Genomic DNA, 26,854 nt, shown 5'->3' with positions numbered 1-26,854 from the left:
GCCTCTAGACTGGAAGACCAGTCTTCCCCGCTGAGCGTGCAAGTGAGTTGTGGGGGTGGGGCACTCCAGAAACAGCTCTTCCTCCAGAGCGGGGGACACACTGGTCTCCCTGGTGGTTCCCGTCCCATTTACCTTTTCGCCTCTCTTCTGTGACTGGTCTAAGGGAGACACAGAGTCAAGCTCCTCCCACCCGCATCGTCTGCCTCCCAGGGGTGGCTGAGGAGTGCTTCTGAGGCCTCCTTGGTGTCCCACCCTCTCAAGCACAGGGGATGTTCGACATTCCAGCACAATCAAAGGACATGGACAGGCATGGAGATTTTTTTTTTTTTTTTTTTTAAACATTTACAGTGCGCAGTGGTGCACACCTGTCATCCCAGTGGCTCTGGAGGCTGAGGCAGGAGGATCGCAAGTTCAAAGCCAGCCTCAGCAATTTAGCGAGGCCTTAAGCAACTTAGAGAGACTCTGTCTCTAGATAAAATATTTTTAAAAGGGTAGGGATGTGGCTCAGTGATTAAATGACCCTTTTTTGGTGCTGGGTTCAATCCCCAGGACCAAAAAAAAAAAAAAAAAAAAAAAAAAACCTTTTACAGGAAAAGGTCTTTATATTGTGGTAAAATACACATAACAAAAACTGTGTTGCCATGTCAACCCCAGAGCCTCATGCAAGCTGCACAAACAATGCTCACCACTGAGCCCCAGCCCGTTTCCCATTTCCCCCATTCTTAAGTGTACAGTTCCCAGCGTTCAGCGCATCCACAGGTCGTGCAGTCACCACCTCATCCATCGCCAGAGCTCTGTTCCTCTCCTCAAGCTGAAGCTCTGGACAGGTTCTACACCAACTGCCATCCCTCTCCTCCCAGCCCCTGGCCACCACCATTCTACCCTCTATCTCTATGATTTTGACTCCTCAAGGGGCCTCACAGAAAAGGGTCTTGCTGTTTTGTGAGTTCTTGTTTCACTTAGCAAAGTGTCCAAGGCTCACCCAGGTTGCGGCATGTCTCTGAATTCCCTTCCTTTTCAAGGCTGAATAATATTCCCACGTGCAGTTAGCTATTCATATATCATGGCCCATGGGCAGCCTCCCCCTGTGCCTATTGTGAGTTATGCTGCTAGGAACATAACATGGGTGGGTGTGAACCTCTTCAAGTTCCTGCTTTCAGTTGTCTTGGGTACATGCCCAGAAGTGGGATTGCTGGATATGATGGTAATTCTATCTTCAATTTTTTGAGAAACAGCCATACTGTTTTCCATGGCAGAGTTGAGATTTTGAAGAACGGCATCATGAGGGAACTTAGATGTAAAAACACCATTTTATGTGCCTCAACTGTATTATTGGATTATCAAAACCATATTCTTGTGGTGCACCCCTGTAATCCCAGGAGGCTAAGCAGGAGAATCACAAGTTCAAAGCCAGCCTCAGCAACTTAACGAGGCCCCACGTAACTCAGTGAGACCCTGTGTCTAAATCAGATACAAAAAAGGGCTGGGGCTGGGGCTCAGTGGTTGAGTGCCCCTGGGTTCAATCCCTGGTACCAAAAAAGAAAAAAAAAAGAAAAAAAAAACATATTCCTGCTAAAAATACAACCAACAGCAGCAACAGCTGGCACTTACCCCCGGTAGGTGTGGGGCTCTGTGCCAAGACCCTCCTGTGCCCCTCCTTGTCTAACCCTCTCAGTGCTGTGTCGGGTGGTTCTCCCACATGCTGAAGGCTGGGAAGGCCCCGTGACACGAGGACCCGGCAGGGGACCCAGTGTGGCTCTGTCAGCCACGCCATCCGGGCCCCTCCTTCCCTCTCTCTCTCTGGAAGTTCATCTAGTGTTTGATTCTTTCGTTTTCTATTTCAAATTCTGTCTTATTTCTGTAAAGTGAACAAGAACCTGGAAGCGGGACACGGTGGGCCACCTCTGGGTCAGGCGGCTCTGTCTGTGGCCCCCAGACATCCCGGTCACCATGACCTCCTGCTCTCGCAGCCTCCGAGTCTAGTAAGGAGATTGCTAAGGACCCCACGGGCATCTCAAGATCACTGATGGTCCGGTCCCAGGAGAGGCCCCGCACAGAGCAGGATGACAGAGTCCAAAGACAGGACCCGGCCAGGCTGCCGCACTTCACAGGGCTTATTCCATTTGCCTGAGTCTACAGTAAGGAAGACAATAATAAAATAATAGTAATAGTAACCCAAAGACGCTGGCATATCAGTTGGGTCCTATAGGATGGAATGTATCATGTATCATTTATGAAACATCGATTTTTAGTGTGTGGGGTCAATGAGGAGAGTCTGACCACCCCTGACGATGTAACTCTGGTAATTAGTGTTTGCACAGAACTTGATCATTTTCCAAGAGGATCTGCATCCATTGTATAATTCAGGCCTCTTAAGATCCCCGCAGGGGACGCATTGAGTTGCCTCATCAATTACTTCGGCTGGTAGGATTAGGAACAGGGGCCAGACTCCGGGTCCCTGAACTGGTTTGGAATCATGCTGCATTTATGAATTTCTGAAAGTTCTATTGTAACCCCCAGGAGACCAGCTCCTCTCCCCGCGGGGGTCCCGATGGGGCAGGGAGGGGCAGGCAGGCGCTTTAGGCCCTCCTCATTACTCTGTGTCTGGCTCTCTCCATCCAGGCACTTGAGAGTGTCGCCACCTCATTAGTCCCCTTTGACTTTTGAGGTTTTGACAGACAATGAAAGCCTTGTGGGCTCTTAGAAAGTTTCTGCAAACCTCCCGGCTTTCCCAGAAGAGGCTGGGTGTGGCCCTCCGTGGGGTTGGCCTGGCTGGCCTCAAGTTTCCTGTCACTCTGGGCAGTTCTGGGGCGGGGGCGGGGTGGGGGGGGGTGGAGAAGAAAAATGTCTCCCATTTCCAAGGGGCAATCAGCAACCAGGCTCTGGAGGAGCGGCTGGCATCCCTTCCCTTCCCACGGAAGGCACCCCAACCCGGACGAGGACACCCCCAGGTCCCTGGCGCTTCCTGGCCTGGTCTGCCCCTCAGGAAACCCATGGTGCCGTGATTCTCCATCAGGCAACGGGCGGCCCTGGTCTAGAACATGGTTCTGAGAAAAGTTTTCAGGATGTGACTGGAAGACACGTGGTCATTCACAATGGTCTATCTGCATCTGGAGTCCGGCTCCTGTCTCCACCATCCCACAAAGAATTCCAGCCTCTGGTGGAATTGCACACAGCCCAAGCCCTTTTAGAAGCGGACTCAGCACAGTGTTCGCCCACTCTGCAGCTGGAGGAGATCTGGTCTGGCTCGGAGGCCCCGGATGCACACCATGCATGAAAGGTTATCAAGACAGCTGTCACCGTGTGGCCCAGGCTGGTCCCAAACTCCAGCAGTCCTCCTGCCTCGGCCCCCGAGGACCTGGCACTGGGACTGTGGGCACACGCCACGGCACCCGGCTTAGCTGACCTAGTCCACAGCTGGCCTCCAGAAACACCTGGACACGGGATCAGTGTCCTGTGTCAGAATTCCCCTCCAAGGGTACAGGCTGCGGGGCTTGCTGGATTTCCAAAACTCTGGTTTCTTCAAGGATGGAGGTGCCCGCTGATTCTTTTTAGCAGGTCTTCCTATCTTGACCACCATGACTCATTCCAACAGTCAAGCATTCTAGCATTCCTTTGTGATACTAATTAAGATCCTCTGCCACCTTGGGGTGTGTGTCCCTCCCCTAATTAGGGTACATCAGATGACAAGTAGACCTCCTACGGTGGCTCTGTCACGTTCTTTATTTGTGTTGTGTGGGTGTGGGTGTGGGGGGGATTGAACCCAGGGGCCTAACCCTTGAGCCACATCCCCAGCCCTTTTTTTATATTTTATTAGAGACAATTCTATTAAATTGCTCAGGGCCTCACTAAGTTGCTGAGGCTGCCTTTGAACTTGGAATCCTCCTGCCTCAGCCTCCTGAGCCACTGGGATTACAGGCCTGCGCCCCTGCACCCGGCCCCTTTCACATTCCCGAAGCAGAGACCTTAGAGTGGTTGTCCTGGGCCAGTGAGAGGCCGCCTAGTCACACTAGCGGAGCTCAGCGAGTGGGAGCCCCTCAAGGGGAGGTCCTCGTCCTCACCACCTGCAGAGAGGGTGCTGCACCCATGACTGGAGAGAGGACCCAAGAAGGGACAGGCCCATGCTCTGGTGAGTTTCAGATTTGGACTCGTTTCTCAACAGAGAAGTTTCTGGAAGACCTGAAGGAAAAGCAATGTCTTTTCAGACAAGTTGTCAGAAAGTACATCCAGCCTGGGCAACTTGGTGAGCTCCTGCCTTAACGAAAAGAAAAGCTGGGGTCTGGCTCAGGCTTCAATCCCCAGTGCCAGAGCCACCGCGCAGCCCACCTCTCAGCCCTCCCAGAGGCAACGAGGCACTCGGGGGGGCTGCCCGGCCGCACAACCGACCCCCACACCCTGATCCTGTGCACTGACCCAGATCCCTGCCCCTCAGGAGTCGGGATGGAGGCGAGCAGCTTGGGATGGGCAGAGTGAAGGAGGCCGGGAAGAGGCACGTTCTCCGTGGAGACGTCACCGCCTGTGATGTGGGGGCAGACTTCGCTGTCACGGCTGGTAAGTATGTGGCTGGCTGTCCGTCGGGCCAGCGGCCCACGGTGAGGGACCTGGAGTGGGCGGTCCAGGCCATAAGCTCCCCTCTGCAAGGGGACTGGAGAGCTCAGGGCAGGGGAGCCCCGGATCCCAGCCCTGGCCTCTCATGCAGATTTCACCATTGACCTCGTGTCGTGTCGGGCACCGCCGCAGGAGCTGGGTCACAGCCGAGTCGGTCCCGCTCCACAGACCACGGCTCCAGGCTTGGGAGGCAGACGGTGAGGCCTGACAGACAGGTGTAACAGACGGGCAGTGGTCGAGCCGTGGGGGCCACAGGGCAGGCTGTGAGCGATTGGCAGGTTTGGCCACAGGAAGCTGCCACCACGTGGCGGGCAGGAAGGGAACAACCTGGAAAGGTCCGCAGGACGCCCAGGGCTTCCAGTCTCCTCTTCCCCTGACTGTGGCTCGGCTACCCGGCCCCTCCTGGCTGCTGCCCTTCTCCACCGGGACCAACCTCCTGTGCCATAGTCTCGGGATATGCCAGATCCCTCGGAAGGCTCTTTCTGGCTTCCTAATCAAGATCAACCTGGAGGAATGAAGGCCCGGGGTCCAGCCCAGGGAAGGAAATCCTGAACCCCGATTGGGGAATCGCCTGAGGCTCGGTGGGCACACCGGGGGTTCAGAACTCTGGGGGCCCCAGGCTGTGGGGGATTTTACCTCGGGAGCTCAACCAGCTGCTCACACCAAATATCAGGGGGATCCCCTCCTGCTGCCTGGCCCGGGAGGAAGAAAGGATTGTTTTGAAATATACCAGAACATTCTGTTCTTCTAAACACGAGCTGCCTCAGAGAAACCATCCCCCCACAACCAGCCCAACCCCCGGGGGAAGGGAACCCCCAGCCCAGCCCCGGTGGTATTCTGCCCCACGTCAGGGGGACGGACAGACCGAGCAGCACTGGTGAGGGTCACGGTCCAGGGGCACCCGCTCCCTGCTGTGGTCTGCAGGGGCTTAACACCCAAGGCCCTAAAATAACTCTTAGGACATAAATAGCATTAAGAGGGTGGAAACTTAATCCAACTGTAATGTTTGGAGGTGGGCCTTCAGGAAGGGATTAGACTGGACCATTAGGGCTGAGCCCCTATGATTGAATCTTGGTGGCTTTTTAGGGAGACACACACACACACACACACACACACACACACACTTGTCATGAAGTGATGGGGGCAGGGGTACTCACTAGAGCCTAAACATCCTGTTGGGACTTCCAGCCTCTACAATCAACAGCCAAAACTTTTTTCTTTATAAAGTAGTCTGCCTTGGGTATCTCATCATAGTAATGAAGAATGGCTAATACACTCACTGAAAGACTAAGATAGAATCACAAGGCTGCAGAACACTTTCCCTCCTACCACATCTACGTCCACATTACCAAAGGCCCATATACTGCAGTTCGTTCTTTCTTATCTATTTATTTATTTATTTGGTACTGAGGCTTGAACCCAGGGGTGCTTAACCACTGAGCCACATCCTGAGTCCTTTTAATTTTTTATTTTGGGGACAGGGCTTCGTTAAGTTGCTTAGGGCCTCACTAAGTTGCTAAGGCTGGCTTGAAACTAGCGATCCTCCTGACTCAGTGTTCCAATTCACTGGGATTAGGGTGTACGCCCCACACCCAGCCCACCACAGGTGTACATGATGTACATCTTTCAACAAACAATTACAAGGCACATAAAGACACAGTTTAAAGAGTTTGAACAAGCATCAGAACCAAAGTTGAGCATGTCAAGAATGTTGGAAGTAGCAGGCGAGGAGTTTTGTTGGTTGTGTTGTTGTTGTTTGTAAATGTGGTTAATAGGCTAAAGGATTTAATGGGAAAAGTAGGTAACATGCAAAAACAGACAGAAAAGGCGACGGGGAGCACTGGGGAAAGATGCTGCTAAATGATATGGTTATGTTTGTGAATACACAAGTATGTAATCAAAATCCCCCCATTATGTACAACTATAGTGCACCAATTAAAAATGTGGAGGGAAAAACAGATGGAAAATGTAAGCAGAGAGATGGAAATTGTAAGAGTTTTAGAATGACAGAAATGGATAACACTGTGGCAGAAATGAGGCGTGCCTTTGACGGGCTCATCGGTAGACTGGACACGGATGAGGAAAGACTCTCTGAGCTTGAAACACGGCAATATAAACTTCCAAAATTGAAAAACCAAAGACTGAAAAAGGTAAACGCAACAGGATATATAGGAACTATGGTTCAGCTACAAAAGGTGTAAGTTATGCTAATCAGGAGGCCAGAGGGAGAAGAAAGAAAGAAACAAAAGCAATATTTGAAGCATTAATGCCAAACCGTACAGACCTAGAAGCTCAGAAATTACTAGCAGGATAAATGCCCTAGGCCCTGGCCCTAGGCATCGCATTCATACTTGAGAAAATCAAGGATAAAGGGAGGACTTGACAGGGGCTGACCATGGCCGGGGTCGGGGGTCCTGGCAGGTGGTGCACCTGGGAGGCATGGAGACCCCACATGGCCCCCCCTGCCCCTCGCCCTGTGCATCTCTACATCTGTAACATCCTTTACAAGGAAGGCAATGTGTGTCCCTGGGTGCTGCAAACCCATGGAGCACACCATGGAGCCCGTGAGGGGCGTGGGAACCCGGGTCTACAGCTGTCAGTCAGACAGCCTGGGGCCTGGAAAGGCATGTGAAGCGGAGGGGCGGGCTCATGGGTCTGTGGGGTCTGGTGCTGTTTCCAGGTGCCAAGTGTCAGAGCCGACCTGAATTAGGGTACACCCAGCCAGCGTCCGCCGCTTACCCACATCTTTGGAGATCACTGGAGTCTCCTCTGCTGCTTGTTGTGCTGTGAACAAGAGGGGGAACGGCTTTTTTTTTTTTTTTTATGTTAGGTGTTTCTTAACACAATTAAAATTTTTTTAATGATATTTTGTGGAGGGCACCAGGGATTGAACTCGGGGGCCCTCGGCCACTGGGCCACATCCCCAGCCGCATTTGGTATTGTATTTAGAGACAGGATCTCACTGAGTTGCTTAGGGCCTCACTTTTGCTGAAGCTGGCTTTGAACTCTCAATCCTCATACTTCCCCATCCCGCAACACTGTGATCGCAGGTGTGCGCCACTGCGCCTGGCTTAAATGATTTTTTTTAAAAAAAAAAAGGGAAAAGAATACGGATTCTAGAGTAGCAGCCTGAGTCACATCCCAAGTCCACAACTTAATGGCTGTGTGACCATTGGTAAGTCACTTAGCCCCTCTGTGCCTGCTTCCCAGTTATTCAACTGGAAATAATAATAATACTTTGACGTCACAGGTGTGTTGTGGGGACCCCAGGAGCTGATCCACCTAAGGCCTTCACCACAGTGCCACGGGTTGTAAATATCCAATCAGTGCAAGGTACTCTCTCCTCTGGGGACAAGAACTGCCTGGTTTCCACTAATGGAAGAAAACACAACAGTGACGAGGGTGAGGTGATTGTAAGGCACCTGTCAATTTCAGAGATAATGAAGGTCACAAACACACATCCTAGAATCAGGGGACACGGTGGCATTACTACCACGTGGCCCTTGCCCGCCAGTCTGCCTCGTGTTCCCGCCACATGCGTTGCACTCACTGGGGTACCAACCACGAGTCTGTGACCTGAAATACCCTCAGTCCAGCCCTCCTCTGGCAGATTCTGCCCAGCCTGGGAGGCCAACACTAGATGGTCACTTTCTGTGAGTCATTGCTGAATGAGTCGGAATGGGCGGCCCCCTCAGTGCTCCCATAATCCTTTGCAGCCTCTTGTTGCCAGACGGCCTCCCTCTGCGTGTGCCTCCGTCTCTCTCTGGGTCGGCTAAGATACAGCCCCAGACCTTTTCATCTCTTATTTTGAGACAGGGTCTCACTGAGTTGCCCAGGTTGGCTTGGAACTTGCAATCCTCCTGCCTCGGCCCCCCGAGGCACTGGCACCCAGAGGACCTCTGTCTGTCTTGATGCTCCAGCACCTAGAGCTTGGCAGGTCCCTCTTGGGTCCTTCTTCAACAGAATGGAGAACTCGAGCTGGTTTCGGACACACCCAGCAGGATGGTCCCCACACTGGGGAATTTCGGTGCTGGCTGATGGAGGGATGTGGGGAGCCCCCCGTCACCCCTGGCTGAGCTTGCTCCCCACCCTTGAGCGGTGGGGGTCTTGGTCTGGCACATCCGCGACAGCTCTGCAGGGCAAGAGCCCTTTACCCTTGCTCAGCCAGGGGGCCTGCTTCAAGCCCTACCTGAGCGTCACCTGCTGGGGATGGGCAACCCCCTGAAGCCCGATCCCCCCGCCTAATTTGGATAGAACATTCCATCAAACCTCCTTTTGTGTGTCCCCCTATAAAAATAAAGAGAATCCGGGTGCTCGCTCTCTTGCTCCTTCCAGCGCCGGAGCTGAGCTTTGGGTCCTGCCTTAGCTCGTGTGCTGCGTGGTTTCTTCACGGTTCTCTTAGGTATTGACACAGCCAGCTCCTTTGAACCCAGTCCATATCGCCAGTCCAGCCAGCTGGCGGTAGAAGGATGCTTTGGGTGCTCTTCAAGTCCGCGATGGGTGACAGGGCTGTCCCCTACAGCCTCTGAGGAACCAGGGCAGGCTTCCTGTAGCTGTGGGAGACCAGCCACTGGAGAGTTGCTTAACCTAGAAAGTTCTGGAATGGGCTCCTAGGCTTCATACCCGAGTCTTTTTCTTGGCTGATCATTAACAGTATGTAACCCAAATGGTCTGGAGCAGTGGTTCTCGAATTTTAGCTTGAATCAGACTCACCTGGAGGGCTCAGCAGAACTCCCCTGGCTGCCCTTCTGACCTGCTGGGTTCTGATTCACTAGGTATGATCCCTGCCATCTGTCTCTAAGGTAACACCCCCAGCAGCCACTGGGTGAGATGAGCGCTAAGGCGTGGGGGCAGGTAAGGTGGGGAAAGAATCCTGGGGGGCGGGGTTAGAAGGAATCACCTGGATGCAGAGGCTTAGGAGGGAGGAACGGAAGGAGAGGCTGGGAGGCCAGGATGAGCCTAGCGCTGGTTTGGGCAGAGGGCTGCGGGCAGTGGGATGTGACGGGAGTCAGAGGAAGGCGTCTCGTCCCAGATGCACACGGAGGTGGTCCTGAGCCACCAGCCTGGTTTTGGAAATTGTTCCTGTACATGCATTTTTCTGCTCAAGGATCCAAAGTTTTTTCCAATTCTCCAAGTACACTGGGACCACTGAGAAGTCCTGCAAGAGGGACATCATATTAGCCAGGTCCAAGAGAACCAGGCGTCCTCCCCGAGGGTTCCACCTGACAGGAAACAGGGAGCAGCTGCGGACTTTGAGCAGGAGAATTGGAGCAGAGTCGCCCGTGTGCAGTTCTGGATGAGCCCTGCAGTCCAGGGCAGAGGCAGGTACGGCCCCACGCAGGACTGACTTGCGTGGACTCTCCTCTGCAGGTGGGAGAACACGAGAGAGGCGGCCAGCCCTGAAGGTGGTGCTGGCAGTGCTGTGCCAGGCCTGGGGCTGGACCTCAGTTCCATGGCCCTCCTGGGCAGGTCCTGCTGCCTGACATTGATCCCAGGGAGGATGCCTCGCAGGGAGGAGTCCTGTCCCGCCTGGAGGAGACTCTGATGGGTCTGACTTACAGGATGAAGACCACGTGACGGTCTCTATCCGGCAGCCACTTGGGGAATGTGCAGGGGGATTTGGACCATGGGAAATTGGGGCCAAAGCCTGGGTCAGATGGGACTTCACCTGTGAGTTCCTGACAGGTGGGAGGGCCGGAAACTACAAGAAACAGTGGAGGGCACTGGGTGTTTGACCCGAAAGACAGAAGACTCGGGGACCTCACATACCCACAGACTTCCTGGGGGTGGACAGACAACGGCTCAGCCCCCTGAGAGACCAAGCAGGCCAAGAGGCAGAGGTCTCAAGAACAGATGCCCGTTCAACAAGGAAGAGCTCTGGCCTTGGCCTGTGGCCTCGCCTGCCAGGGAAGAGCCCTGTGACGCAGGTCCTGGGCCAGGAGTGTGGGCTGTGTTCCCTGGGCCAGACCAGGCTGCACTGCCCGTGAACTGCCGCACCTGTCTTGTGCGTGTGGCTTCACTTCTCCAGGCGTGTCCCTCCGAAGGAAGAGATTAGTAAATGTCCAAAAAATCCTGGAAGTCACCAGCAGGTCTCTCTATCTGCTTTCCCAACAATCAGCAGCGGGAAACCCAGGCAGGGGCTGGGGAAGCCTGGCTGATTCAGGGGTGGGGCAGGGCTTCCATGGAGTTGCTGAGCCCAGCCTCTAGGAAGGGAGCTGCCGAGGCCGGGCCTGCCCTCAGGGTTCCGCATCCAGGAGTCGGAGGCGGACAGAGAACTTGCATGCCCCCGTCCCCAGGTGAGGTTGATGCTGCTCCTTCCACCACGCGTGGGGCCCCCAGAGTAGAGGGTTCTTTCCCAGGCCGTGGGAGAGGATGGTCTGCAGAGGGGAAGGTGCTCCTGGAGCGTCCAGCCTGGGGAACAGCAGCTGAGATGGGAAGGGGGACTGTGACAGGTCTCCAGCCAGCCAGGGCCTGAGGCCACTGCGCCCCTCACTTTTGACCGGCCCCTCATCCCAGAGATGGCTGTTGCCTCTTTTCTCTGCCATGCGCCCTCTCTGTTCCCTGTTTCCTCTGCCTGTGTCTCCCCACTGGTTCTGCCTCTTTCTCCTGCCTGTTTAATCCAGATGTCTCCTTGGATTGGTGTTGTGGTGCCTGTTCTCCAGAGGAGGCACCCAGGGCTCCAAGGGGTGGAGTGGCTTCCCAGGACACCCAGCGAAGAGGCAGAGCTGAGATTAGAGGCCAGGTCTCTCTGACTTCAGACTAGATTAGAGGCCAGGTCTCTCTGACTTCAGACTCTGGGCTTTTTTGATGTGACTCAGACATTTTCCAGTTCCTGGGAATGCCGGGGGAGGGGTGGATGTGGGGCTCAGACAGATGTACTGACACTTGGAGGGAGGATGGTCTTCCACAGGGGGCCAGAGAACCTTCTGGGCTTTCTTTACACTTCCTGGATTGGAACTGGAAAAAAAGCAAAAAACAAAACCAAACAAAAACCAAAACAACAAAACCGCACACACGCACACCGCCACTCAGGGGCTGCCTGCCCCGTGATTCCTGATTCCACAAACACAAAGGCATAACCCCACCCGACAAAGGCGCACAGCCCACAGTCGCCCTCCAGGGATGGAAAAGTCTCCGTTTGCACTTCTGCCCAGACCTTCATGAATATATTAACAATGCACCACTTTTTCAAAGGAAATAAAGGGCATGTTTTGCTAAAAGCAGAAGTGCGTTTGGTGAGCCCCTCCTGGGGCCTGGCCAGGCTTGTTCTGGGAAAGAATAAGGAGTCAGACATGGCCCCTGGGGAGGGGACTCAGGGACCACAGAGGAGTGACGCTCGGGAGCCAGGATGGCAGTGTGCACGGTGGCGGGGGCTCTGAGAGCACTTAGTGCCTTCAGAGGGTTCCGGGAAGGCAGCCTGGAGGAGGGGGCACTGTTCTGAGTTGTGGGGCTGAGGAGGATATGAGTGGTCAGGGAAGGAAGGGCGGGAAGGGCCTTTGGGCAGCAGGACCCATAAAAGCTAAGGGGCAGGGTCATGCAACTGGGCAGGGGCAGTGACTAGTGCTCTGCAGGTCACTCAGTAGGGCTCCCTGGCCATCCTGAGGTACCCACCAGGCAAAGCAGTGGCCTGAGCTGGTGGCAAAGCTCGATGGGTTGGGACAGAGAAATGTCCCTTGCCTCTGCTCTGAGTTGCTTATAAGTAGGATCTCCTTACTCGGGGACAGGTGTTCTCAGGGGTCTGGTGACTGTGGCAGGAGTGGGCGCTATGCTGAGGACCCGGGCAGGGGGCAGCCACTTTCAGGGCACACCTCGTCCGCTCTGGCCCTCGGCCTAGGGGCCCTCCGAGTGAGGGCAGGCGGTGTCCTTGGAGAACGTTCCCAGGCTGCCAGAGGCAGAGCCAACTGATGGCACCTCACAGGAGGGACTAAGGCCAGGGACAGGAGGACCCAGAGCCTGGGGACTGGAGAGCAGGCATCCCTCATCTTGGGGGCCAGGGTGCTGTGGAGTGGCTGAGTGACAGAGCTCTGGGTGGGGGTGGCCTGGGAAGGACTGAAGGCTTCTGAGGTGTGACCTGGAGAGGGCCCTGGATGAGCACCCCCTCAGCCCACTGAGGGCCTCAGACGGGAGCCAGCCAGGCCAGCCAGACCAGATGGGTGCGGTCAGCCCACTGAGGGCCTCAGACGGGAGCCAGCCAGGCCAGCCAGACCAAATGGGTGCTGGTCTGGGTCAGAGCCACTGTCTTGTGTGTGTTTTTTTTTAATTTTACTTTAATTTTTTTAGTTGTAGTGGACACAGAACCTTTGTTTTATTTATCTATTTTTATGTGGTGCTGAGGATCGAACCAAGTGCCTCACGCATGCTAGGCGAGCGCTCTACCACTGAGCCACAGCCCCACACCTGGACCAGTTTCTTCTCTGCACAGTTGTCTTTCTATATCACAGAGAATTGGTTCCAGGGCCCCTGTTGGATACCAAAATCTGCAGATGTCAACCCCTTGTATATATGTATAAAATGGTGCGATATCTTCCCGGCACCTCTGAGAGCCCTCCCGTGTCCTTTAGATCACCTCTCGATTACTCATGATCCCTGCTGCGAGCTAAGTGCTGTGTAAGTAGCCGTCGTGCGGTTCGGCTCAAGGAATAACAACCAGGAGGACGTTGGTCCTTGCTCCATCCAGATGCAATGTGAAAAGCACATGTTTTTCATCTGCAGTTGGTTGAATCCACATGGTCCAGGAGGCAGGGTGTGGAGGCCTGCAGTTGTCTCCTGCAGTTGGTGGCCATCTTCTCTGTTTCTTGGGACTTAAGAGCATTTTGAAAATGTGAAGCTGCCCCAGGTGAGTGTCGTGGTGGCTGCTGGGCTCCGGGCTCAGCCTCACACACTCGCACAGGTCCCCCGTCCTCAGTGCGCTCGCCCTTCTAGGGGAAGGTGGAGATGGCGAGAGCTGACGTTGGGTCACTCTGGAGTCCGGTGTGTAAACCACTGAGCAGCGTCTGGCGTGTAGTCAGTGTTTGATAAATGCCAGCCGTGGTCCTCATTATCATGAGAAGGTCCTTTCTATACCTCAGTCAGGCCAGGGAAGGTGTCAGGGGACCCTCAGCCAGGCTTGGTGGTGGCAGTAGGTGGCCTGTGCCGGGGAGAGTTTGAGCAGCCGGAGCCAGTGGAGAGCCAAGGCCAAGAGGCCAAGTTGATCCAGAGCGTGGGTCAGCAGAGCTGGGCCTCCAGGCGCCATGTGGCAGCATATGGGTGTGTCTCTTTCCTCTGTGTGGCCCCAGAGGCACATGAGCTGCCTCCCCAGCCAGCATGGCCAGCTGGTTCTCCCTGGCCTCTCCACGCCCAACCTGCTCCACCAGCCTGCTCCACGCCCAGCCTGCTCCCACGGCCCCGTGGGTGCCTTGCCTGTGCCAAAGGCAAGGGCTAAGGAGAACTTTGACCTTCAGACCTGCCTCACATCTGGCCATTCTTGTGCCAGCCTTTTGCAAGAGAGCACAAGGAGGGGCCACTTCCTGGGCAGCAGAGTGGGGCTCTTGGGGTAAGCACCAGGGAAGTCCTGGACTTCCCTCCTCAACCTGGTGGCCAGGGGAGGGGAGCCCAGCACCAGGCCTCTTATAACACTAGCTTCACTCTGGGCACTGAGGGCCCACCCCTCCGTTCCATCTTTGCTCCAGGTGTGTCACCGAGCATCCCAGGTGAGTGGGCACATGTGAGCACACACATTCCCTACGTTTGCAGAACTCTATCAGCCCTGGACTGGGAACAGAGGAGGACCCTTCAGTCACACGTCATTCAGTGGCACCATGAGGGAACATGGGCTCTTGGAGAAACAAAGGATGACATTTGTTTTACTTTAGAGCCTGACAGGGAAGATCCTTGGGAAATGAGAGATCACGAACAAGTGGATGGGAGGGTGGGAGGAGAAAGGACGGACAGATGGATGGTTGGATGAATAGATGGATGGACGGATGATGTAGAGACAGGAACATGGCGTCTGACCTCATCCTGGGCTCCTGTTCTTTTCCAGTACTTTCAAAGCACCCGTCCTTATAACTTTGGTTTCTTTTATTGAGAAGGGTCTTGCTGTGTTACCCAGGCTGCCAACTCCTGGGCTCAGGCCACCCTCCTACCTCAGACTCTAGGTGTGCACCTGGGCTTCCCACCCCGCAGCATCCGTCTGCCAAGCTCCAGTGTGACTGAGCAGCGGGGCCACACACTCGGCCTGTTTCCCCATCTACTGACCTCGCTTTGGTCCTCTGTCCCCTCTCTGTCCTCAGTCTGGGTGTGCAGCAGCCCGAGGCTCTGCCTCCAGCTCCCCACCACAATGCCTCCACCTGGCCTCCTAGAAGATGGTGTGGGGGCCCTGTGGCTCTCAGAAGCTGAGCACCAGCTGGTTCCTAACCTGTTGGCTGACCACACGCACCCGGAGGACCCCAAGGCCCTCCCTGGGTCCCAGCGGGTGAGAGTGGAGAGGTCCGTCAGTGGGCTGGGAGGAAGTGGCCCCAGGGTCCCTGATGTATTCTCCACAAAGAGAGGATATGACCAATGGGGAGAATGGGGAAAGCCCAAACAAAGGGCTGGGCAGCCCCTGGGCAGGCCCGTGGGACAGAGAGCTTGCGTGAGAAGGTGGAAATGTGGAAAGGCCAACCTCCCACAGGGAGACTCTGCCTTGGCCCCGGGCAGAAGGGAAATGCAGGCTCTCGGGCCAGGCGTGAGAGTCAGTTCCTCAGTGACATTTGCCAGCACCTTCCGTTGTTGTGAAGTTCTCGAGAGTCTCAAGGGCCCTGGTCCTATTCTGCCATGACCTCTGACCCTGCTTGTCAGCTCAGGCAGCTAAAGCAAAATACCTTTATTGCTCTCAGCTCTAGAGGCTGAGAAGTCCCCCTTCAAGGTGCCACAGATTCAGTCCTGGGCGGGGGCTCTCTTCCTGGCTGCCTTCTCCCTGTGTCCTCATGTAGTGGACAGAGAGCTCTGGTCCCTCTTCTTAGGAGGCTACTAATTCCATCATGGGGTCCCACCCTTGTGACCTCATCTCCACCTTATTTACCCCCCGAAGCCCCAATTTCAATATTACCACATGGAGTACCGGGGAATCAACATGAATCTGCGGAACCCAAGCATTCAGTTTATAATACTCCTCCGTAGAATCTTCCCTAAGCCACCCCCAAAAAACTGGAGTGGGTGTCCCTGCTCTGTGCTGTGGCCCCCTTGTACTGTGACTGCCTGTTACATTCATCTCCCCACCTCTTGGGGGCAGGGCCTGGCACCCAGGGGCTCACTCAGGCAGATGGATGGGGACGAATGAGCAATTGCCTGCACAGAAAGTGGAGCGCCCTGATCATGTCTGCCTGCTCCCTGTGCTCAGCTCCTGGGGCTCCTCCTCTCGCCTCCGGCGTTTGTGGAGGATGCAGCAGGAAGGACATGTCCTGAGAATTTTTCAATATTTATTTTTATTTATTTATTTTTTTAGCTCTGGGCGGACACATCTTTGTTTGCATGTGGTGCTGAGGATCGAACCCAGCACCGCGCGCATGCCAGGCGAGCGCGCTACCGCTGGAGCCACATCCCCAGCCCCCTGAGACCCACTTTGTGTTCAGCGGCAGACAGGAGTGTTAGTGGCTTAGACAAGGGGTTCTTTGGGACCTTATTTTTAGAGGGGGAAAGAAAGAGGGGGCTCAAACCTTAACCAGCCAGTGAGTCAAAGAAGAAAGCTCTGTGCTGAAGGCCTGTGGCCCTGGCGTCCCATTAGTAATCAGCCTCATTTTGTGAGCACCTACTCTGTGCCACGGCTGTGCTAGGAGCTTTCCTTCCACTAACTTGTTAAACCCTTAGGCAGCCTCTGCAGCAGGGGTCACTACCGCCATCAGCAGCAACAGCCCCATTTCACAGACAAGAACCCCGAGGCACAAAGAGCTTGGACCTCCTGTCGGGAAAGACCCACATCAGAGCCCTCTGATTCCAGAGCCACTGCCTGTGGGACCCTGGGCTGCATCTTCTCGGCTCTCTCTCTGCTCTCTCCAGATCTCCCACATGCACCTGGGAAATGCTTAGAAGGCAGCGGCAGCAGGATTGGCACATGCCTCCCGGGAGACCAACAGTGGGTCTCAGGAGGAATGGGGCCTGTTCGCACAAGCAGGGCTCTGGCCAGGCTGGCAGAAAGTGGCCCACCCTGCACCTGTAGAAGGAGAGCCTCTTTGTGTTTGTGAAGAAGGTGCACACATGCCTGTGATCCCAGCGACTCGGAGCCTGAGGCGGAGGACCAAGTTCAAGGCCAGCCTGGGCAACCTAGTGAGAAGACCCTGTCTCAAAATAAAAAATAGAAAGGGCTGGGGGTGTAGCCTAGAGGTAGAGCATCCCTGGGTTCAATCCCCAGCCCAGGTTGGGGGCTGGGGTGGATGATGCAGGCCTGTAAGAGCGTCGGATTTGGTTACCTGCAAGTAGCCAATCGGTGGCTTCGGGAGTGGGCTTGGGGACCAATGAGGCATGATGTAGGACACGCTGTTTCATGGTGAGATTTCCAGTGGCATTGGTATTTTTTTTAATATTTAATTTTTTAGGTGTAGATGGACACAATATCTTTATTTTATTTTTATGTGGTGCTGAGGATTGAACCCAGGGCCTTGCACATGCCGGCCGAGGCTCTACCATGAGCCACAAACCCAGCCTGGCATTGGTATTTTTAACCAAAATCGTATCTTAGAAAAAGGCACCTGAAGTCAAAGGCCCTTCCTCCTCTTAGAGATCTACATATTTCTTTCTTCTCCCTCCCTCTCCCCTCCCCCTTACTACTTCTACTTCTGCCTCATTTTTTTTTTCTTTTTCCAGGAAGAAAAAATGTTGGACATCCTGGTGCAGCACAGAGTCTAGAGTGGAGGCTCGGGTGTCTTAGGCATGGAGGTGGACAGGCTCCCCTTCCACAGCGTCCACACTGAGATGATCAGAAGCTGGTGGACACCACCAAAGCACATGTGTGATCCTTAATGTCACATGCACGCAAAGTTCCTCCCCAGTGGCCCAGCCTGCCTCCAGAGTTCCCCGAGACCCCCAGCTCCTTCCCACGGCAGCCTTGCAGGTCAACACTGGTCCTGGGTGAGCCACAAGCTCACCACGGGCCCAGGAAGCTACAAGTCCGCTGCCCAGGAGGGGATAGTACCGATGGTGGGGGCCAGGGACATTTCTCTGGGCTCCCAGTCTCTGCTTTGGTTCCTGGTACCCTGGCACATTCTCTCAACCCTCCTCCACACCAGCTGCTCCCAGCTCCCAGGCCAAGTCCACCCAGAGGAGCTTCTTGCCCGACGTTTAGGAGGACCCCAGTGAATGACTGACTGCTTTGGGGCTTTAGGGAAGGATTACTCACCACCCACCCAAATATTTATAATTTTAAAATGCTCTTTTTCAAATAGCAATTTGTTTACTCCGGCAAGAGATTCCTCCAGCCATCACCTCCCAGGTTGTCTTGTCCCCTTCACCCCTGACACTGCCACCTCCTCCCCATCTCCTCACCTCCACCCTGAGCGGGGCCCCTTGCCCTGCACTGTAGGGCAGCTCACCCCTGGAGCCCAGGGTGCTCAGGGCCCAGGGCGCACGCCTGTCAGAGTCCTCCTGGACAGCTCTGATCAGCCCACCCTACCCCTCTCTCAACTCCAGCTGCACATTTTCCAACAAAGTCAGAAACTGAGTCACCAACCGTATCGCATTATACTCTCGCATCTTGGACCAGGACAGCTTCTTGTGTGGGACCCTGCTGAGTGACACTGACTCATTCAGATTGGGGGGAGGGGCATCTGGCCACCAGAGAGGCCTCCCAGTGTTTGTTGGGCCTGTTTAGTTTAATTTCATTTTATCCAACATGCTGGTTTGATACTTTAACGTGCATTCATCATGAAGAAGGAACTAACCCTCCTTTTTTTTACAGACTTGACACTCCTGTAAAACACAGGTAGATAGGGAATGGGTCCCGGGTGACTTCCAGTTCTCTCTATACAGTGTTATCTGGGTGGAAGTAATTGGGGTGGGGTCTCTGTCCAGACCGCCTTTGTCATTCTGCAGGGGTTCTACCTACAGGGTCTTGGCTCTTGCTGGTGTGGCATCAGGCGATGCACCCAGAATAGGCACTCAGTCCCCACCTGTGACCTCACAGCTCTCTGTGAACCCACACCAAATTCCCTGGCCACCTTTCCTCCAGTTATGATTTTTGTCCTTGATTTGGGACATAGAGTTCCATGTCATGGCGGGCGGGGTGGGAGGCTCTGATGAAGACAGTACCCTGACATTTTTGAACTCTTGATGGCTATAAGAGGAAAAGATGCCCATGTTCTTCTGAATCACATTTTGGGGGAAGACCCGCGTGGCCTTTGGTTTTGCAGTAGTAATGGAATTCTATTCCAACACGGAGCAGGCTGCGGCTTAACTATGGATTAGTTTATCCTCACTGTGGGCAGAAATTTGGGAAAGAGGCTGAGACCTGTCTGAGTGAAGAGAAGACCAAGGCGTCCTAGATTCTGGGTGGGGCATCCCAATGTCCCCTGCAGGGACAGGCAAGCCCAGGCTCTGCAGCAGGGGCTGAGATGTGAGGAGGGTCAGGAAGAGACCCCTTAGCAGGGTCAGCCTGAGGACCTCTGGAGCTCTGCTTTCCAAGATGCAGTTTTAAGACTTTCCCATTCCACAGTGATTCCTGCTCAGACCTTTAGTAAAGTTTCGCTTGCTTTTACTCACACGTGTCCTAGTCTCGTCTCTACTTGAGGAAGGCTGGTATCTATGTCTCTAATGGCAAGACAAGCATGGCCGCAGCCTGGAGAAACAGGTGATGGGGACAAAAGGCGACCTACAGGGAATGATCTTATGGGGTTAGAGATGGTGCCACCCAGATTTGACTTTGGGACATCTGAGCATCACTGGGCATTTCCAGGAGTGGGGTGAGGATGGAATCCTGGTGATTGGTACACAGGATTCTCTGGCTGTTCAAAGGCAAGTTGGGGACCTGGGGACCTTGAGATAGTGCATCCCATACAGCCCCTGCAGGAAGTGGGACTTGCAGGCAAGTGAGCCCTCTAAGGGCTTGGGGGTCTTTGGTCCGCTTTATGTTGTCTGACCAAATGGTGCCCAGTGCTCAGCTGGGAAAGGCTCCTCTGGGGTCACTTCTTGCCTCCTTGCATGGGTCCTTCTCATTGCCAGCCCCAACTTGGTCCAGCTCATTGCATTTGCTACTCCTGCTCATACAGGTGGCTTCCCTGGCCCCACAATAACGTTCGCTGCTCTCTAGGCAGGGTGGTGAAGATGTGGCTTACCCGTAATTTGCATGAACTCAATAGATGTCAGCCATGTGGAATGCTGTCAAAAGTAAACGGAACCTGTTCCTTTCCTCCTCTGGGCAGATCAGACTCACCTGGTCTCTCTTCGGATCTGAGGATCATATTTGAAGAAGTGGATTTTGTTCAAATGAAGGAACCGAAAAGTAAGAGCTCAAAACCTGTTAAGTGCCAGTGACTTGAAGAGAGCTGTCTGTCCAAGACTGGCCAGTTTCTCACCAATTCTGCCTTCTCTTCCTCCAATGCACAGGAGAGCCTGTCCCAGGCTCCCTTGTAGTTCAGTTAACCTGGGGCCATGTGACTGGGATCTGGCCAGTGGAACGTGAGTAACTGGACTTGACACTCCTGTAAAACACAGGTAGATAGGGAATGGGTCCGGGGCAACTTCCAGTTCTCTCTATACAGTGTACCTGGGGGAAGTAGTTGGGGTGGGGTCTCTGTCCAGACCTCCTTTGTCATTCTGCAGGGACAGAGTCTTAGCTCTTGCTGGTGTGGCATCTTCCAGACTTGGATATGAACCTCTGTGAGGGATTTTCTTGGTGCCTTTTCTCTTGTGTGGATGGGAATAGAAAACCCCAAGAAGATGGAACCACTTCACAGAAGGATCCTAAATCACTGTGATCACTTGGGGAAAGACTTGCCTCTCATGGGACTTTGCATGAACAAGAGATAAACTTTGTTTTGAAGCTGGGCCTTGGGCTTGCTCAGCACACCTCTAGCACTGAGCTATACCCCCATTGTAGTGCCCCATTGTTTTGAGGCACGGTGATGGGGCGGGTGATTTTTGGATGCAATACATCCCAGCCCTGCCTAATACCAGCTTGGAAGGTTCAACACTGAGAGTAGGATATGAGAATTGTCTTCAAACCCCAGGATCCAAAAGACCACATGGCTTCAGCAGCCACAATCAAGGCCAGTGGATACTCTGGCTCATTGGGATCTAATATTTCTGCCAAACCCTGGAGTTACTTGTCTTGGATACTAGTGAGTTGTCATTGGTGGTGTCCGTGGAGAGACTGAAGCATCATTTTGGAGGGATGTGGAGGGGATGCTTAACAATGAAGGAGCCGGAATGTCCTGATCTGTTACCTCGCAGCACTGGCATCTAATGTCTAATCCAGCAATATTCTGATGCCTGTTGAAGCAAATGGCATTGAAATCCCACCATTTCTCCAGAAGGCTGGCACCATGTGACCCCAGGATGAATGCCATCAAAGGCCACTGAGTTGCCTGATGAATGCCAGGAATGGAGCCGCAGAATCGCCAGCTGCCAGAAGTAGGTTTTTCAGAAAAGCGAGGAGCCCAGAGGGTCAGATTCTGGCTCTCTTTTGGTTGTACCAGCTGGAGGGAAGCCGCAGTGTATTGTGTGAAGATTTCTCCCACTCTTCTCTGGCCAACTCACAGACCGGTTGTATAAACAGGAAGATGAGCCCCTGTCTTACTAAGCAATACGAGTGAATAAGAAAGGAATTTTAATGGCTTCTGCCACCTTCAGTCCAAACCAGATGGACTTTTTCTCCTACCCCTTCTTTGGAGAGAAAAGAATCTTAATCCCCAATAAGGTCCTTACTTAAGTCTGTTTGGAAGAAGGATCCACTCTTCCGGAACACTCCCAGGACTCCAGGAGCCTGATCCAGAGAATTAAGTGGCCACAATCAAAATATATGTTTCCAAGGATTGCAGTTAATCCTTAGTGATAAACATGGCGTCCACCACTGCCTAGAGGATACTCCAGCCTGAAGAGGCGGGTCAGCTGTGGGCCTCCCCAACAACATCGGTCATTAAGGAAGTACCTTGACCACCTGTTGCGTGGTCAAGAGCAAATCCTCCAATTGCTCTAGCCTTTCTCTGAGAAGGTCAGTCCCTGGAACTTCTCCTGCTTGGGTGCTTCAAGAACCCTCTAGATTCCTCTGGGGTTGGAAGACCCCCTCCCCCATAAGGACTGCTGCCCACTCCTGGTTACTTTGCTTTATTTACAGACTGAATGCTACATAAATCCATCACACCATCCAACGCACATGTAATTGGCATAAAAGAGAGGATGATACAAAAATACAACTCTTGATGGTAAAAGGAACAGCCCTCAGTCCATCCCAGTCCATGCCAGTGGACAAAGGGTCCAGGAGAGATCAACTGATGCCATTGCCCCAGAAAGATCCTGGGCTGGGCTCTTCCTGGCTGTGCAGGTATTTCTGTCACCATTAAACCTGGTCCCTTCCTCCTTCAGGAAGGGGAAGAGGACCTCCCGGGTCATTGGAGGTCCTCCACAAGGAGCTGGAGCAGGGGCTGCCCACTCAAAGCCAAGTGCAGCTCTGGGACCACAGTCACCACCTTTCCCTGGGGCACATCCATCACGGGCTATCTGCCTCTGGGTACCTCTGGTAGAAGGTGTTATGGTTTGAATACCAGGTGTCCCCCAAAGGCACCTGTAAATGCAGGAATATTCAGAGGGAAACTGATTAGATTACGAGGGCTAGACTCTAGTCAGTCCATCCTAGTTTGAATGGACTGACTGACTGCTAACTGGGGCGTAGGGCTCGGCTGGAGGAGGTGGGTCACTGGGGACGCGTCCTGGAAGGGTGCATCGTCCCTGAGACTCCTTCCTCCTTGCTCTCTGTCTCTGCTTCCCGACTCCACCAAGAGGGGAGCAGCTTTCTGCTGCTGGGTCCTTCCCGCATGGTGTGCTGCTTTGCCTTAGGCCCAGAGCAATGGAGTTGGCCGTCTATGGACTGAGACCTCAGAAACTGGAAACCCCAGATAAGCTTTTCCTCCTCTAAGTTGCTCTTGTTGGGTATTCTAGTCACAGACATGAAAAGCTGACTAACACAGAGTGTTAGGAAACACAGGGTAGAGGATCAACCTCTTGGAGACTGGGGAGAAGAGGGAGGAAGATTGAGGATGGTATTTTCGCTGTCCTCCCCCACCCTGTAGAAGATTCCAGAAATAATCTACTGATTCTTCTGATTCCAGAAAACTTCTACCTACTTCCTGCCTCTGGTTCTAGTCCAGGATTAAGCCTACTGAGCCTCTTGGTTTCAAGGGATTCAAAGCCTAGGCCCTGGGAAGGGAGAGCTGGTCCTGGACCCCCAACCCGCAGTGTAAAGGGCTGGCATCTCTGTAAGGGTGCAGATCTCCTGGGGCAGCAAGTGGCTCTTCTGGCCCTTGGTTTGTTCACCTGGGCAGGGCTGTGTTTGACACACTGTAGAAGCCAGGTCCCTGGGGTGAGGCTGGACATGGGACTCCTCCCAGATGTTCTCCAAAGACCTTTAATGGTGGGGGGTGGGGCACTCAGGGAGCAGAAACTTTGCTGCAAAAGTGAACAGGTGAAATCTGCAAGCTCAGGACCACAAAGGCTAGGGGTGGGAGGGACACCCCAAAATGGCCAGTGTAAAGCTGCAGGAGAGACGAGCCCTATACCCAGCCCTCCAGGACAGAAAAGGACTATCAGTGCCCTGGGCTAGGTAGTCCTGAAGGTCCACTATCCTCTTCAGGTAGATGACATGGGACACCTGGGAGAGGATCAGGGATGGAGAACAGGCATGGTGAGCTCCAGGCCACCTCTCTTCCTGGCCGAAGGAGCCATTTAGACCAGAGTGGAGATTTGCCCCAGGCCTGTGGCTGAGAGAGGTGTGTGTGTGTGTGGTTGTTGTAGAACTCTGAGAGAATGCTGCCCACCTGAGACGGCTGGACACTCTACAGTATGTGTGGCAGGGAAGGGGACAGCATCAGCAGTCCCATGAGCCCAACCTCAGCTGTGTGTCTTGGCATATAACTGTCATGAAGACCCTGGCATTTTAACTCTTCTCTCTGCACCCTGGACTCCTGACCTGGCACTTCTGGGCAGAGGGACACAGAAAGCTAATTAGGAGGAATGTGTGTCAGGAACTTGTTGAGGACGCTCTGGCTTCAGGCCCAGCTCCCACACCCGAGCTTCGGTTTTGACTATTTGGAGGCCCCGGGCATCTCTCTGGGGAGCCCTGGAGTGTGTCCTGCAGGCCTGAGCAATCCGCTTGACCGTCCCTGTAAAGGGGTGGGGTGGCTGGAGCTGGGGTTTCTCCCCTGCCTGTGACTCCACTACTGTCCCTACGTCCACCTCGCGGCCTCTGATGCCTCCCCACCTGGCGTCTCCCCCTCCAGACTTCCCTGCCCACCCCACTGAGCAGTGGGCCTTAAGTGTTAATGGTGACAATACAGCTTTGTGTGTCCTGTCATCAGGTAACAGCGGCACATTTGGACAGGTATCATCTGTGAAAACGGTGGCCCTGGAAGACCCAGGTCCCCACTGTCCCCTCCCAGGTCCTCACACTCCACACCCCCATGCCAACTGCTCTCGGCAAACCTGGAAGTGACCGTTCACTGTCTTGCTCCCCCGGGCATCTCCAGCCAGGGGCAGAGGGGGCTTTTTCCCACACTCAACAGGGCCCCTGGGCTCGGCCAGCTAGAGCAGGCTTCGGGGCTGCGGCCCAGGCCCACCGTTCCCCCCAGCAGAAAGAGGCACCTGCATGTGGAAGCGGAGACGGCCTGTGAGCAAGCTCAGGACCACAGGCCCCTGGGCTAAAGGCTCCGGGCTCATGTAGCCCCTACGTGGGTGACCCCGCTAGGCCAGCCCGCCCGTCGGGGACCCTCCCACTCTGGGCAAGTTGGGGCTCTGAAAGGCCGAGTGGAGCTTGGTTAACAATTCGGGCTCCTCACCCTGGGCCCCGCTTTTCCCAGAGGCCTCCGGGGCGCCCAGCGGGTAGGCCTCCCTGGCCCGGCTGGCCCTGGAGCAGGTGAGGAAGGCCAGGCAGGCTCCGCGGAGGCGGGCCAGGTCCCTGTGGGTGGTCTCGCTGACGAAGCAGTAGAGCACTGGGTCCGCCACGCAGTTGAAGCTGGTGAGGAGCAGGGAGAAGTGGTAGGCGTTGAAGATGCTCTTGGCGAACTCGCAGCTGGCCTCCCAGAGGCTGCGCACCAGCAGCAGCACGTGGTAGGGCAGGAAGCAGGCCAGGAAGATGACCACGGTGCTGAGCACCAGCCGCTGGATCTGGTCCTTGCGGCTCTTCTGGGTGCCGTGGCTCCGTCGCACGGCCCGCAGGATGCCCTGGTAGGAGGCCAAGAGCAGGCAGATGGGGAAGAGGAAGCCCACCAGGAAGCGGTAGTAGTTGATGCTGCGCTGCCAGGCCGCGATCGGGTAGTGCTCAAAGCAGACGCGGTGCCGGTCCTCGTCCTCGATCACCTCCTTGTGCATGAGGAAGTAGACACTGGTCAGCAGCTCCTTGGCCCAGATGACCACGCTGACGCCCACGGCCGCCTTCAGCGTGCGAAACTGGTGGAAACGGAAGGGGTGGGCCACGGCCAGGTAGCGGTCGATGGAGATGCAGCAGAGGAAGCCCACGCTGATGTAGATGTTCTCATACAAGAGGATGCCGCACACCTGGCAGGACAGGTCCCCATGCGACCAGTGGTCATGCTGCAGCACGTACTGCAGCCAGAATGGGAGCGAGCAGATGTAGAAGAGGTCTGCCACCGTCAGGTTGCATAGGTACACGCCCAGCTCGTTCCGGGCCTTGATCTGCAGGTAGCCAAAGTAGAGGGACAGGCAGTTGGCCGGGAAGCCCACCACCAGCACCGTGATGTAGACCACCGGGGCCAGCGTCTGGTGGATGGTGTGGTCAATGGTGCAGCTCAGCGAGGAGTTATCCACAGTGATGTTTCTCATCTTTGGACCAGAAGGGGTCTCACCCCTCATGGGCTCAGGGACTAGGCCAGTTTCCCCACTGCCATCTTGTTTAGAGAAGGTGGCTCAAGTTACATCAAGGGCTGGGCATCACTGGTGGCCGGTGAGGTCCTGCAAGTCAAATGTTGGAAAAGGCTTAGAATAATAGTAGCTATTTATAGAGTGCCTACTGTGTGTCAGACACTGTTCTACATGCTGTACTGGTTTCATTTAGAAGAGGAACCAGCTGCCAGGTATGGCGGCACATGCCTGTAATCCTAGCAACCTGGGAGGCTGAGGCAGGAGGATTGCAAATTTGAGGCCAGCCTCAGCAACTTAGCAAGGCCCTAAGTAACTTAATGAGACCCTATTTCAAAATAAAAAGTAAAAAGGGCTAGGGATGTGGTTCAGTGGTTAAGTACCCCTGGGTTCAATCCCTGATAGCAAAAAATGAAGAGGAGGACTTGGGCTGGGAATGTGGCTCAAGTGGTATCGCACTCGCCTGGCATGCGCGAGGCACTGGGTTCAATCCTCAGCACCACATAAAAGTAAAGATATTGCGTGCACCTAAACTAAAAAAAAACATAAATATTAAAAAAAAAGAGGAGGACATAACCAGCCAACCAACTCCAGTGCAACTAGACTATCTGAATGGGTCACATTGCATATGGCTCCCCGTCCCCTTTTCTGTCTTCCCTTATTCTCTGTCCCTTTCTTATTTTCCTGGTCCCTCAGTGTAGCAAGTGAGGTCAGGAGATCCTTGGAGCATGAGCCCATCCTGACCCCAACTCTCCAAAGATCAATCACATCTTACATGCAAAAGTGAGGGTCCTTGTCTACAGCAATAAACGTCACTCTGGGAGTGTATTAATTAGGACCATTAAGACTGAGGTCAGGGGCTGGGGATGTGGCTCAAGTGGTAGTGCGCTCGCCTGGCATGCGTGTGGCCCGGGTTCGATCCTCAGCACCACATACCAACAAAGATGTTGTGTCTGCCGATAACTAAAAAAATAAATAAAAAAAAAAAAAAAAAAAAGACTGAGGTCACACTTGGGTGTGATGGTGCACACCTGTAACCCAGTGGCTCAGGAGGCTAAGACGGGAGGATCGTGAGTTCAAAGCCAGCCTCAGCAACTTAGCAAGGCACTAAGCAACTCAGTGAGACCCTGTCTCTAAATCAAATACAAAATAGGGCTGAGGATGTGGCTCAGTGGTTGGTGCCCCTGATTTCAATTACTGGTACCCTCCTTGC

At 54.2% G+C, this 26,854-nt stretch overlaps 2 protein-coding genes across 2 annotated transcripts in view; one reads left to right on the top strand and one right to left on the bottom strand.

Annotated features, from left to right (window-relative positions):
* Dglucy (D-glutamate cyclase) overlaps nucleotides 1–17,576 on the top strand; it is a 53,636-nt gene extending 36,060 nt beyond the window's left edge. Inside the window, 5 exon segments of the mRNA XM_077109051.1 lie at nucleotides 4,433–4,551; nucleotides 4,700–4,805; nucleotides 9,392–9,410; nucleotides 17,428–17,536; nucleotides 17,539–17,576. Of these exon segments, the coding sequence (XP_076965166.1) occupies nucleotides 4,433–4,551; nucleotides 4,700–4,805; nucleotides 9,392–9,410; nucleotides 17,428–17,536; nucleotides 17,539–17,576 (391 nt within the window).
* A 6,931-nt stretch (nucleotides 17,577–24,507) lies between these two features.
* Nucleotides 24,508–25,635, bottom strand: Gpr68 (G protein-coupled receptor 68). Its single transcript, XM_076848024.2, has one exon. It carries the CDS (start codon nucleotides 25,633–25,635, stop codon nucleotides 24,508–24,510), a length of 1,128 nt encoding a protein of 375 aa, XP_076704139.2.
* Nucleotides 25,636–26,854: the final 1,219 nt, after the last annotated feature.

The sequence above is a fragment of the Callospermophilus lateralis genome, chromosome 3 (genome assembly GCF_048772815.1).
Source record: "Callospermophilus lateralis isolate mCalLat2 chromosome 3, mCalLat2.hap1, whole genome shotgun sequence".
Classification (NCBI taxonomy): domain Eukaryota; kingdom Metazoa; phylum Chordata; class Mammalia; order Rodentia; family Sciuridae; genus Callospermophilus; species Callospermophilus lateralis.
Note: the sequence above shows the minus strand (reverse complement) of the source record. Positions and strands in the feature narration are given on the sequence as shown.

Excerpts from the sequence above, each read along its gene's own strand:
- Gpr68 (XM_076848024.2), bottom strand. The coding sequence starts at position 25,635 with ATGAGGGGTGAGACCCCTTCTGGTCCAAAGATGAGAAACATCACTGTG.